Source organism: Aristolochia californica, unplaced genomic scaffold (genome assembly GCF_029961685.1).
Source record: "Aristolochia californica isolate CCGP_79_NKW_82.1479 unplaced genomic scaffold, dmAriCali1.0.hap1 SCAF_13, whole genome shotgun sequence".
NCBI lineage: Eukaryota > Viridiplantae > Streptophyta > Magnoliopsida > Piperales > Aristolochiaceae > Aristolochia > Aristolochia californica.
Window position 1 is genome coordinate 26,360 of NW_027181804.1, and position 14,081 is coordinate 40,440.

Sequence of the window (14,081 nt, forward strand, 5' to 3'; positions counted from 1 at the left end):
CCAAACGAATAATGCCCAATATAAACTTCAGACTAATGTGTATAAACATAATAAATAATTTAATATGAGTAACTATGTCACGGTTGGGATTAGACCTGGGCGATTTTTTATTGGAGCCACCCAGAAGATGCAATCTCGTCCTTTTAAAGTACTGAAAATTGGTAGGTTTAAATACTTATGTTGTTGATTTTTTATCAAATTCGGTGGCATATAAGGACCACCCCTCCGTTCCTGATGACCGATTCTTTATCACCTTCTGACTCTACCCCGTTACCTGACATGCCCCCTCCGTCTTCGCCTGATACCGTTTGAATCTTATTCCCTTATCCATAGTACCAACAGATAAAAAAACATATTGATATTATTTTGGATGAACAAGTTATTTTTACCAGAAATGACGCAGTTCAACAATTCCTAGTATGATGGACAAAACGACCTAACTCAAACTACACATGGATTACTTACGAGAGACACATTAATCAGAGTCATCAAGAATCTTACTTGACATGGTCTAGTTTTATCCAAAACGAGAGTTGGCAAGGACATCCCATTATACCGCCGAGTCTACATCTGAAGACACTATACATCGGAGAAACCCATCACATTGTGGTTGGGTTGTGAAGTAATTATGATAATTATTTAGGGACATTTTTTTGTCATCAGCGGTAATTTTAATGTCCCTAGGGTTTTGGGTCTTTATGAAACTTAATTCAAGGACATTGAATGAAGTTTAAATTTTCCTTCCCAAACTCTTCTCTTATCTTATTTGATCCCTCCAAGCGCTCGCTCCTTACTATATCAAGCTTTCGAACTTTTTTTCGTGCTGCTCATGCTGTTGACTCGTCCAAGCCTAAACCAGAGTCCATGGTAGTTTCAAAAAGTAGTTACAATAATATCTAGTTTTCTCATTTTGTTGATGCCAACATATCTATCCCACATTATTAAAGATGTAAGTCCTTAAATTTTATTTTATTAAAATTTTATATTAAATTACTAGGTGGGTTGGTTTAGGATTTAGGGTTTAGTGTCTAGGGTCGGTTCTTGGTCCAGTTTACCACATTAGCCGAATTATACCGATTTCTCTTCAATATGTTGCCAAGCGACAAATTACGACACGAGTGTGTTTCCCGTAAACGGATTGTTGAGGTTAAAATCGTGCCCTTCGCCACCGACACGGATATGTATATGACTACCTATTGATACCAAGCCGAGATGTATTGAATCTTATTGATATTCGCAACTGTATATTGACCGGAATCGCTGATACAAAACTCAATTAGGGTTTCCGATACTTTCTTCCTGGTTTGTCCCCTTTCCTTCCGGTACTCCGAGACGCCGGTAAAAGACCGGAAACGCTGATCCGACTCCGTTACACTCCGGGGCAACAACAAACACATGTATACCCTCTTCCTCACACTTGCCTAAAAGAGCACACATCTTTTCTTCTTCGAGATCTCCTCCTTTTTTTTCTTTTTCTTTTTCCTCTGCTCTAAACCCATAATTTGCTTTCTCAAGTGCTGCTCAAGCTATTTTAATAAATTCCAAACAGATATTTATTTCTTTTTCTTTTGCTTTTGAAATGTGCCTATCGTGACATATTTATGAGCTTCTGGTGATCGATATTCTTTCACTCCGTTTCTGTTCTTGGATTTATTTCGCTTTTCGCTGAATATCGTATTATTTTTGTTTGTTTCTCCTCGTATGACCGATGCATATAGTTGCAACTTCCTGTTTTTCTCGTCTGATTACTGGCTTCCTCTTTCTGTGCGATCATTTACTCCATTACTCCTTTTGAATTTACTTAGGTTACCGCTGGATGTCATATTACTTTTTATGTGTTTTTAACTTGCTTGATGGTCTGATTGAGGATCCCAGGACAGAATTTATTTATTTAGGCGCTCTCATGGCTATGAGTTCACCCCATACAACTGATGCATACACTAACTACTTCCTTTCTTTCGAGATTCCCAATTAGATGAACACTATAGTTTTTTTGAACTCTTGACTGTCAAAATTATTGATCTAGTGGTATCAGACACCTAACTTCCATTTCTCCCCACTCTCTGGATGTATAATACTTTCTTTACTTTCCTGGATGTAGAAAGAAGTTTACATTATTCTGGGATATAGTGAAATTTTTTTTTCCCAAGAATGCTAACAGAGGCTTTTGTGAAGTATTTTATCGATTATCTTCTTTTGTGCATAAGGTGTTCTACATCTGGCGAATCAAAACATGAAAAGTTCCCTAGGAAGTTAGAGCAAAAATATCTTGTATGTGACTTGCTTCTCTCGTTCTCCCCTCTTTCTTGCCTACAAATTAAAAAGGCTTCTCGACAGAACTGTCCAACTTCATGTCTTTTTTGTTTTTTAATAAAATGATGAGAGTTGGATTTTTTTAGTGACAAAATTGCATGAAGGTCAAATTGGTCATTTTACATGAAAGAAAAGTGTGAAATTTCCTATAAATAAAAAAGGTGAAAAATACATGTAACTATTGACAGGAAAAAAAATGTCAATGTTAAATATATAAAGGAACTATCTTTTTCACAACATGATTCTGTTGGGAAACAACTTTTCTGCCCAATGAATCGGCTTAGTGGTTTGTGCCGCTAGAGATTTGGTTCGCAAATAAATCATTTTGAATCTGTTACTCCTTATCATGTGAATCATGTTTATATTAGTGGTAATTCTGATATTGAATACATGAGACAATGGAAATACCAGTGAGTTTCAGTGGTATGCATTTTGTTAACATTATTTTTTATCATCATGTTTTTTGGACATTCCATTGTTGATTTATATTATATGTTTTATGGACACCTTATTGATCACTCTTTTGTCTGGGTTTTTTCATTGGAAACAGTATCTCAGCTACATATATCAAGTTTATTGGCTTATTTCGGGACTCTGTTTCTTCAACTAGTAAAATGCCACGTGAGCCAGACATAGGGTGGCAACATGGACAAATGATTGGGGGACATAGGCATCATGTACAATGCAATTATTGCCATAGAACCATGATTGGAGGAGTTACTCGCTTTAAAAAGCACTTGGCAAGCAAAAAAGGAGAAATTAAGGGATGTGATGCGGTTCCAAAAGAAGTAAGAGATATCATTAGAAAACACTTGGCTGCTGCAAAAACAAGAAAAAGGAGTAATAAGAAGGAAGCAAATGTGGAAACTGATGTCTTGAATGCAACTATATCTGATGAGAAGGACACTGAATCAGATGAATCAGGAAAGGAGATAGCTACTGCAGTGAGATTGGAAAGCTTGCGGACTGTGCCTGACGAGGAATCTCCTCATCAAGTCACTAATGGTTCATTATCTTCCTTTACCTTGTAAGCTTTTTTTTTGGAGTAGACCTCTGTTGTCGAGCACTTTCAAAAGCCAAACTTGGATTCCAAATTGCACATGAGCACTTACCATATGATTCCATAGTTATTTGCTTAGACCAATAAAAAGAAAAAAGGAACAAAACATTTTCGTATGGCACTTAAGTGAGCAATATATAGTAGTCGGGACACTCATGTCATCATCATTTATCATATTGTGCTAAATATTTACACATCTGTACTCATGTTTGTATATGTAGTCTGCCTGTCTTAGCATTTGTATGAAAAAATTGACACACTTACTGAGTAACAGTTGGGATTATTAAAGTCAATCTAGTTCGTAGAGTGAGTCCCTATATACAATTGCTTTTGGTGGTAGCTACTATAAGATACTATCTGTACTTGTATGAGAACTGGAGCGAATGGTACAACAGTCTATTATGAGTCTTCAAGGCAGTTTTATAAAAGGTTACTCTCTTAGGCATCGTATCCCAAATTGGAAAGGTGTCTGGCAGAAGCCTTTCTGAGGTATAGAGTTTATGTGAAGTATACATGTATTTATATATATCTTTTTTATCGTGATAATTTGAAATTGAGTTCTGTTGTGTTTCTAGGATGTTTTACAATATATTACTTGTGTTAGGGTTATAAATTGATTAGGTTTTCTATTTTTTGAAATCAATTGGGTTCTTGAATTGGTGAAGAGTCTCGTTTATGTTGTTGTGGAAGTGTTATATCAAAGAAGAAGAAAGTGTAAGAAGCTCATGGAGTGGGGCTGGGGCATTAACCTCTATTTTTGTAACATGTTGGTGTTTTCCTTCCCTGAGAAATCTTTCCTCAGGTCACTAACTGGAAGTTTTGTATGGAACAATTACAGAGGCGTTTGTATGCACAACATTGAGATTTTGTAAGGTTCTACAAGAGCATTTTATCTGGTTTTGAGAGAGCTAATGTGCAAGATTAAAGTTCTTGGATAATGCCCCGATGACATTTATTTAGGAACTTCTATAAAATCACAATAATTTTGAGAGGGTTTTTTTACCAATGTTAGCCCATATTGAAGACTAATCTTTTTGTTTTGCAGTCAACTGCCTGTCTGATACTGTAGCAATTGCACGATTCATTTCGATCATTCTTGAAGAGTGAGGGATGAATTTCTCATCCCCTCTACATAAGTCATTAAATAAGGGTCATTCATTGTATCCATTTGTGACTGTTTCTGGTCTCATGTCCTGTGCTCAGCCTATAGCATGGCTGATGCTCTTGCTGAAGAAGAGTATCCCTCCAATTACTTGTTGTAAAGGGACCATATTTGTAAGGTCTTGTTCTCTTTAGGAATAAAATCTTACTCTTTTTCAAAAAGGGAATTACTCTTCACCTCGGAGTAATACTTAACAAAATCAAAATAAAAAATTAGGGGAAATGTTGGAAGACCTTCTATACCTTTAAAAAAAAATCCCTTCATAACTGTTGATGAAACAATGTTAGTAGGTGAGAGTTGTCAAATTGAATAGGCATCAAGAAATGGGGTCATAAAATCATTGAAATCATCAATTGTTGCCAAAAATATGTAAGTAGTGTAATTGGGTTCAGAAGTTAGGTAGCATGACCAGCCTGTAAATGGTCTAAGGGCATATTTCAAAATGAATATTCTGGTCAGGAAGCCTCTTTCCCTACTAATAAACCTAAGAGCTTTTTTACTCATTGATCTATGTGAGACTATTTTTTAACACCCATTGTCCTGTGTAGGCCCTTTTGTGGCTCTTACACATGGATAGTTTGGGTAGAGGACTACATACAAGCACCTATGTGATATTTATGTCCAAGGTCCATCCTAACATGATTAACCTAGTTATGAAGCCTCTTTCCCTACTAATAAACGCAAGATCGTCTTTACTCCTTGGTCCATGTGTGACTATTTTTTAACATAGTTGTTCCAAAAATTAGTAAGTCAAGGAGTGAGATATTATGACTAAGTTTTGTGCCAATGAAGGTTTAAATTTGGAAAAGATGCTTGGTGGTAGGAGTTCTCTCGTAGAATTTCAAAACAGGTTAGGAGAATTGATAGTTAGACCTAGTTTTTGTTCAAATCCACATGAAATGCTTTCAAAACACATCCCCATCTGATTTTTGTCGTTGATACTGCTTCCCTTCTGCATTATGCTAGACAGTGGATGGAAGTATAGCAGTTTTTTTAGCTGTCATGAGCTGACTTGTCTCCTTTGGCGAGTTGCTTGGTTACCTTGATTGGTGCAGTATTATTCTTGACTGAGTGATAGTATGTTTGGACATGCTTCATTTTGGGGTTCTATTGCCTACTAACTTGCTAGAGGTGGTGTCAACCATCAACATCATGTTATGGAAGTACTGTACCTTTAGTTGGTCAATTGCATCTTCTATTTTGTCTCTGTACTCATTTTCTTATTTGGAGTTGTATCTTCCTTCTTCAATAAAAGCTTGTATTTTCCAAAAAGAAAAAAAAAGCTAAAAGAGGTGTCTTGTTGAATAAGATAACCCAAAATTTTACAGCTATACACATGCTCCAAGTCTTACACTAGTTATCTAAGAGTGATAGCTGTTGTGGGAGACCCTTGCTATCAATCTTGCCTTATACCTCTCCATTGAACTGTTTGGATTATATACCCATCGGCAGCTAATTATATCAACACATCTCATAAAAGATCTGGCGGAAAAATAATTAAAGATTAGAGATCACCCTAAAATCTCTCATGTTTATGAAAGAAGCAAGAGATTCACTTTAAAGAGGCCAGAATTTCCTATTTTTGGAGCATATACTCATGAATTTCCCTAATATCCTCTGATGTGCAGCATAAAATAAAATAAAAAAACACTACTCATAATGTTCAAAAGCATTATCTTTACACAAAGAATGAACTGGAAAACCCAACTGGGTTTTTATTTCATTTTAAAAATTCTGAAATACCGACAAAATTTCAAATCTCTCTTTCAATAAAAACTTCCAAGTACATCTATTGATGTCAATAATAAAAGTAACATGGTATTGGAAACCAGACTCACTAGGAACCCTATATAGTCCCCAGAAATCCGAGTGAAGTAATTGAAAAACACTAGAGCTTTGTAATGACTTCTTTCTTGGAAAGCTATTCCTATGATGTTTTTCTAACTAAAAAGACTTGCAAATAAGTTGACTGAAAGATGGTAAATACGGAACAAGGAGTTTCAATTTGTCTACAGAAAGGTGGCCCTACCAAACATGCCAATCCATTGGTTTAAGCATGATGTCTTTGGTGAAGAAATGTATTGCTGAGCCAGGTTTTATAGCTCTCTACATTTAACCCCTCTACCAATCATCTTCCTTGTTTATGAACCTAAAAAACACACAGACATAAAGAAATTTATTGAACAGTTCAAGTGTTTAATAAGTTGACTAACAGAAAGAAGGTTTGCAGGAAATTTTGGACATACACAGACTTAAGTGGTATTGTGGAGGAGGCTTGAACATGGCCCTCCCTAAGTGCCCAAGATTGGTCCTTAAGAAAAGAGTCAGGAATTACTTGACATGTCACTCAAATCTCCTGATCCAAAATGTAGAAGGATGTTTATAGAAAGCTGACGTACTTGATTGAGCAAGGTAAGTGTGTGCTGAGGTTGGTTGCCCCCTAGTAGCCAAAGAAGTTGTCACCATGCACTATTGCTCCTTATACATTAGCATATAATCAAAGTGAGGTCTGCTAGGTGTGGCATCCATATCTTACTCAACAACAACCCTTGCGGCTACCAAATTTTACTCAACACTTTTAGGAATGGTTTGTCTTTCCACATGGAATGTATGGTTTGTCTTTTAAATGAGCTCATTGAGCAGTGCCTTGCTATCTTTCTAACCTGAGTTGGTAAAACTCTTTGGAGAGTCACTCGGGCTGCGATTCCTTGAAACCTTTGGCTTGCTCATAACGTTCTCACTTTTTCCAGCAAACTGAGGTCAGTGGGAGGAATCATTGAAGTGTGTATCCACTCTATCCTCCTTTGGACTAAGCTGTCAAAGGACCTAGAAGAATTTCCAGGAGTTGAATTGGCACAATTGGAGAAATTTTGCCTCCAAAGATTGTTCAATGGCTGCCTCCATCTGCGTATTTGCTCAAATTTAATTTTGATGGTTGCTTCTTAGGCAAACCTGGTTAAGCTGAGATTGGTGGAGTGTTGGGGATTGTTATGGGCGCATGCTGCTGGCTTTCTCTGGTTGAATTGGTGTGAAGGATTCTCTGGAGACTGAGATCTTGGCATTGTTAGATGGATACTGAGATCTTGGCATTGTTAGATGGGCTGAGATTAATTCTGGTGCAATTCACCTGCCTCTTGCATTTGAAGGGGACTCAAAAACTGTTATCAGATGGATGTCCATGTTTTCTTGTACTTTTTTTTTCTTTTTATTCTTCTAAATTTTAAAAGATGCAAAAAGCACTACCATCCTGAGTGTCAAGGGGGTATACCTAAAGGTTTGCCGTTGTGATGTTCTAATTCAAGTAGTTGCCTCCATACAATTCATTGGTGTAAATTAGAGTTCTCTATTTGTCGTCTTTTATCCTAACTCGCCTTTATATCAGATGTTAAAATTGATCGGGTGAGATTTGAAATAAATGCAATTTGTAGCTGCTGATGTGGGCCACAATATTTTAGTGGAGCCTTGAAGTCTTATTTGTGAAAACCTGTGATATTGATGCTCAAGTTGTCTAGTGATATTAAATAGACAATTATTCCACATTGGGTGCAATTAATGAGTTTAAGTTTATGTATTCTCAGATAGTATATCATAAAAAGTTTTTTATTTCTCTAATTTCCCTGAATTTGTGTTTTTTGTGGATTCTAGAGTCCAAACAAGATCATCAGCAGTTCTTGTCAGGAACAAGAGAGTTCTTTGATGTGCTGTCTATTGTGCCAAGTAAGGATGATCAAGTAAGTGAAAGTTTTTCTTCATGTTCCAAAGGAAAAAAACAAAAGAGAAGTGGAAGACAGTTGCTTTTTGTGATGGTTCCTAATTACCAAATCCCCGTTAGCTTTAATTCATAGTTCTTGCATTCTGTTCAATGTTACTTTTCATATATGGATCTTTCTGCTGCACTCATTTGTTATACTCTTGTGATTGTTGCATTTTTGTTTCTCAATGCAACTTGTTTCAAAAAGGGCTTAGCACCTCCAAGGGCCACAGATCTTGGATGGGCTCATGGAATGATGGTGAATGGGGATCGGCAGAAAATTAAGTGCAAATACTGTCTTAAGGTCATTCTTGGAGGTGGAATTTCCCGCCTTAAACAGCATTTAGCTGGTGAAAGGGGGAATATAGCACCATGCGAAAAAGTACCGGAAGATGTGAAAGCGCAAATGCAACAACATTTAGGATTTAAAATTTTGGAAAGACTTCAAAAGCAGAAAGAATCAGAAGCTCTTGATTCCCCTGGTCAAGAAGGCAGAGAAGAAGAAAACAGTGATGCTATGAACAGGTTTCTTAGTTCGACACATACACATAGTAGTGGTGGTAAAAAGAAGATTAAGGGCAGGGAGGAAGAAACTTCTAGTAGAAGAAAGAGAAAGAAGATGTTAGCTATTGCAGCGACACCTTTGGCTCAATCCAGTTTTCATATCACTTTTGCTTCTCAAGAAAGCATCGATCAAGCTGATATTGCTGTTGCCAAGTTCTTGTACGATGTAGGGATACCATTGAGTGTAGTGAATTCTTTTTATTTCCAACCTATGGTTGATGCTATTTGTGCAGTTGGTCCTGGCTATAAAGTACCTTCTTATCATGCTTTACGGGGGAAATTGTTGAAAAAAATTGTCCATGACACAAGAGACTTATCTCAAGAACTACGCAAGTCGTGGGAGATAACTGGGTGTTCAGTCATCGCAGATAGATGGATGAATAAGCATGATCATATGGTTATAAATTTTCTTGTTTACTGTCCAAAGGGTACATTATTCCTAAGGTCAGTAGATGCTTCTGAAATTTCTAGTAATCCTGAATCCCTAATGATGCTATTCGATAGCATTGTTCAAGATGTTGGTCCCAAGAATGTTGTCAATTTTGTGACTGATTGTTCACCTTCCTTCAAGACTGCAGGAAAATCATTGATGAGCAAATATAAAACCTTTTTCTGGAGTGGCTGTGCTTCTCATTGTGTTGAGTTGATGCTTGAAATTATAGCACAAATGGATGAAGTAAAACAAACATTATTGAAGGCAAAAAGAATGTGCCAGATTATATATAACCATCCTTGGATCCTCAATCTTATGAGAAAGGTTACTGGAGGGAGGGATCTCATTGAACCTGCAATTTCGAAGTTCTTTGCAGACTTCCTGTCTTTGCAAACCATTTTGTCTTTGAAAGAGCCACTTCAGCAAATGTTTACTAGTGATGCTTGGGTGCAGTCAGCCTTCTCCAAGCATACTGCAGGCATAGATTTGACAGATATGGTTTTGGACCCATTTTTCTGGTCCTATTGTGAAAATGTTTTAAAGGTCACAAAACCCCTGACTATGGTCTTGCATATAGCAAATAGTGAAGAGCGACCTTCCATAGGTTATATATATGAAGCTATGGATAATGTGAAAAGAGATATTAAGCTGGCATTCAGTGGTAAGGCGCCTGATTATTTACCTTATTTGAAAGTTATTGAGAGTATTTGGGAAGAACAACTCCATAGTCCCCTTCATGCTGCTGCATACTATCTTAACCCATCGATATTTTACAGTCCAGGCGTCTCCACTAATAAAGTTATCCAGAAGGGCTTACTTGACTGCATAGAGACCCTAGAACCTAATCTTACTGCCCAAGATATGATCACTAGACAAATCGGTTTCTATGAAGATGCTGTTGGGGATTTTAGTCGCCCAGTAGCACTGCGTGGTCGAGAATCACTATCTCCAGGTTGGCCATTATTTTCTTTTATATGACGGTTGCAAAAGGACAGTGTCGTTTGCTTTTGTCATTTCATTTTTACATATTTCAGTAAATAATGGTCAAAACCTTTTTATACAATGCAGCTACTTGGTGGTCCCTGTATGCATCTGATTATCCGGACTTGCAAAGGTTTGCTATTAGGATCTTAAGCCAAACTTGCAGTAGAAGCAGATACGAGAAGGACCAGAATATCCTTGAGCAGATATTTCCTAAGAAGTGGAATCGGTTAGAGAATGAGAGGCTGAATGACCTTCTCTACGTCCACTATAACCTAAGCCTGCAGCAGAGGTAAATATTATATATCTGTAGCCTGCCATACCTGTCATCATCAATATTTAAATAAGAAGAAATAATGAGATAGTAAAATGGCAAGTTGAACAATAATAATAATTTTTTAATTGCTATAAAACAAATAATAATATTAGTGGGAATAGTATGCGATTAGCTGACTAAAAAGAACAAATGTCTGAAGTACTACTTTGTGAATGTAATTAGGCAAACGACAACATTGGGAGGTAGAGTGTTGGCAAGAGCAACTGATCCAATGTGCTCGGAAGGAATCAATGCTAATGCTGCAGATTGGATTGAAGATCCTGGAGTGCTCATAGGGGAGAATCTTGGTTGGATGGATGTTGTTCTACCTGGCGACTCAGTTGAGACTGCAGGTAACAAGTTGAATGACACTGAAGAACAAAATCAGAATACAGGTATTGATTGCAGAGGCAGTGATGATAGCAGCGCCAAGATTGTTTCTAATTATTCATGACACTTTGCCGTGAAAAGGTTTATTCTTTCATGATCTGAGGATATTGTCATTGGGAATTTAATGGATAAATTCTGATACTGAGCAGCATTCAACAGAAGTAACTCGGATTCCGGCTTTTATAAATTATGAGGGCTCTTCTTTGTAGATATAGTTGGATAGGTTTCTACATGTTAAAAAGAAAATTATTGGATCACTAGAATGATTAAATTTTTTGGCAAAAAAAATCCAACTTGGAGATGTCGTAAAAATAGCAAGCAAGGTTGAGTCGCTGGTCTCATGAAATTTTCTGTGAGCCTGCCTGCACGTTGGAGGAGGTTTTTTCTTTATTGCTTCAACAGAGTTTGCAGTATTGGATTTGTATATATGTTTCTCTTTTCCTGGAGAGTTTAGTTGGAAGACTTCCATAAGATCTTTTTTAACTTCTCAATTAAATAAGCAGTTGGTATCAGAATAGCTATATCAATTTACATGTAATTAGTTTAATTATTGTTCAAGTTTGAAGATAATTATGTAACTAAAATTTTTATCATATACAATAATTACCCCTTTTTTCATTTGATTTAAAAACACCCAATGCAAACCAAGCATGCGTTAATAACAATTAGCTAGGGTTAAACTTTCTTAAATAACTAATAGAGACTGTACAAAGTAGATGTTTGTTGACTTCCCCGAAAATGAAAACATGAAGCAACAACAAAAATAATTGGAGTATTAAAATTGACGTTACCCCAGAATAAAATATTAATTTTTCTATCATAATTATTCGAAAAAAAAACCCACAAAAAAATAAAAAATTGCAATACTTCCTCGGCCTCGTTAGCAATTAGCGTGCCAATGGCTGCAGACGAAACAAAAAGAAACCATTCCGTCTGGGACTTTGCTTCTCGATGCGAATGAAGAGAATATATCTCAAGAAATAACAAAGAAAAGAAATCAACTACCTTCCACCTGCGTTCCCAACCGCGTCTACTGAAGAAGTTTCTATTAAATAATAAATATGTCAATTTGGCATGGGAGTGACGGGAGGGTCGTTGACAAGGCTAGCTTTGGAATCCAGTTTTTTTCGAGTTGAGGTTGTTTATTCGTATCCACCGAAGCGTCTGGGTGACATTTCTTTTTCATCTGATCGTTTGATCATTGATTCCTGAGTGAATTGTCTAAAACCTATCGAGGGTCATCGTGTCATAAAAAATTGGTTGAGTTGGTGGGCGGCCTAGGCACGGAAATGACCAGGGGATGACGGCGACTAATTGCTCTAGAGTCTTGACCACTTCTCTCAAGTCGAGTTTTCTCGGTTGAAAAGTCGGCCCATCATCAGTCAGGCCTGACGCCTCCTTCAAACCGCGTTTGTCTGTTTCAGCCTGCCTGAATCTGATGATACATTAGGAAGCTTCCCCTCTCATTCTCCTTTTCTTTCTTTATGCCCATTTCCCCCTCCCATCCAAGTTCTCTTTTTAACTGGTTACTTGCCATCTGGAAGGAAGGGGAGATTAATTCCTGCGAATGCTCAGAGCAGGTCAGATCAAGCAGAGCAGCCGATCATTCGAAAACGGACGCACGGCACGATTCTGCCAGGACGTCTGCTCAATACTGCCTTTTTCTTGCCAAGGCAAGTAATTAGGAAGAAACGATCACCGAATCGCCCATCCGGATCACGTTAAGATATTTGGGTTAAGATCAGGCAAAGATGAACGATCTCTTCTCCGGCTCCTTCTCCAGATACCGCGGTGAGGCTGAATATGACGAGGAGGAGAATAGGAGAAGCGGCAAAGGAGGAAGAGTAGAGATGAGTTCTGCAGGCAAAGGAGCCAACCTCGATAAGTTCTTCGAGGACGTGGAAGGAATCAAGGACGAGCTGCGGGAATTAGAGAAGCTGCAGGGGCGCCTGGAGGAGTGGAACGAGTCGAGCAAGACTCTACACAATGCCAAGGCGGTGAAGGAGCTCCGTGCACGAATGGATGCAGACGCGGAACAGGCCCTGAAGCGCGCCAAGGTAATCAAACTGAAGCTAGAGGCCCTAGACAGGGGAAACGCCGCCAACCGTAGCCTCCCTGGGTGCGGACCAGGCAGTTCCTCCGACCGGACGCGCACCTCGGTGGTCAGCGGTCTCCGAAAAAAGCTGGTGGAGTCAATGGACAAGTTCCGGTCACTGAGAGAGCGGATCGCATCCGACTACAAGGACACTGTCCGGAGGAGATATTTCACGGTGACGGGCGAAACGCCCGATGAGCGAACGGTGGAGACGCTGATATCGACGGGGGAGAGCGAGACGTTCCTGCAGAAGGCGATACAGGATCAGGGTCGGGGACGGATCCTGGACACCATCTCGGAGATTCAAGAGAGACATGACGCGGTGAAGGAGATCGAGAAGAACCTTCTGGAACTCCACCAGGTGTTCCTGGACATGTCTGTGCTGGTGGAGGCACAGGGGGAGCAGCTGGACGATATAGAGAGCCAAGTTGCTCGCGCCAATTCCTTTGTACGGGGCGGCACAAACCAGCTCCAACAGGCCCGCAAGAACCAGAAGAACACGAGGAAGTGGACGTGCTTTGCCATCCTCCTCCTCATCGTCATCATCCTTGTCATTCTACTACCCATCATCCTCAGTAACCGAAAATGACACGACCCACATCACATTTGCCCACAATTCTCGACCACCTTCCCTTTTTCTTTTTCTTTTTTTCTTTTTTTTTTTTGTAATTCGATTTATTTTGGTCCTTTTGCCTCATCTGTGGCTTGTTCACTATTGTTTTATTATAATTATTAAATGTCTCTTTTGTTCATACAAGAGACATGTTTGGTTTGCTATTCAGGGTCCAAATTCGTCTGTGATGCGTACAGAACAAAGTTTCAGATATTGAATTACAAATGTTGAACAAATATATGAGACCAATCGGCCGAGCGACTCTAGACATCCATTCAGCAGATCCCTAACTCCCCTTTGGGCCCAATCCAAAGCACACCCTCGTTACAAGGTCTACTTAACTGCACCTTGAATAGGACTTTGAGCGTTCTAAAATTACAAGTCGTCAATGCCGGCGAAATTT

The 14,081-nt window shown here is 38.5% G+C and overlaps 2 protein-coding genes across 5 annotated transcripts; both read left to right on the plus strand.

Moving 5' to 3' along the window:
* Positions 1–1,264: 1,264 nt before the first annotated feature.
* LOC137948722 (uncharacterized) lies at positions 1,265–11,326 on the plus strand. 4 transcript variants are annotated; one of them, XM_068794872.1, is made up of 6 exons: positions 1,265–1,397; positions 2,864–3,318; positions 8,181–8,266; positions 8,495–10,235; positions 10,352–10,556; positions 10,764–11,326. In XM_068794872.1, the coding sequence occupies exons 2-6, from the start codon at positions 2,928–2,930 to the stop codon at positions 11,032–11,034; spliced, it is 2,694 nt and encodes an 897-aa protein (XP_068650973.1). In that variant the 5' UTR covers positions 1,265–1,397; positions 2,864–2,927; the 3' UTR covers positions 11,035–11,326. The 4 variants fall into 4 exon arrangements, with proteins under 4 accessions (XP_068650973.1, XP_068650975.1, XP_068650974.1 ...); XM_068794874.1 differs by lacking the exon at positions 1,265–1,397 and adding an exon at positions 1,456–2,271; XM_068794873.1 differs by lacking the exon at positions 1,265–1,397 and having other exon boundaries at positions 1,456–3,318.
* Positions 11,327–12,405: 1,079 nt separating this feature from the next.
* LOC137948407 (syntaxin-121) lies at positions 12,406–13,838 on the plus strand. The gene has a single exon (XM_068794494.1). The coding sequence runs from the start codon at positions 12,722–12,724 to the stop codon at positions 13,652–13,654; it is 933 nt and encodes a 310-aa protein (XP_068650595.1). The 5' UTR covers positions 12,406–12,721; the 3' UTR covers positions 13,655–13,838.
* Positions 13,839–14,081: the final 243 nt, after the last annotated feature.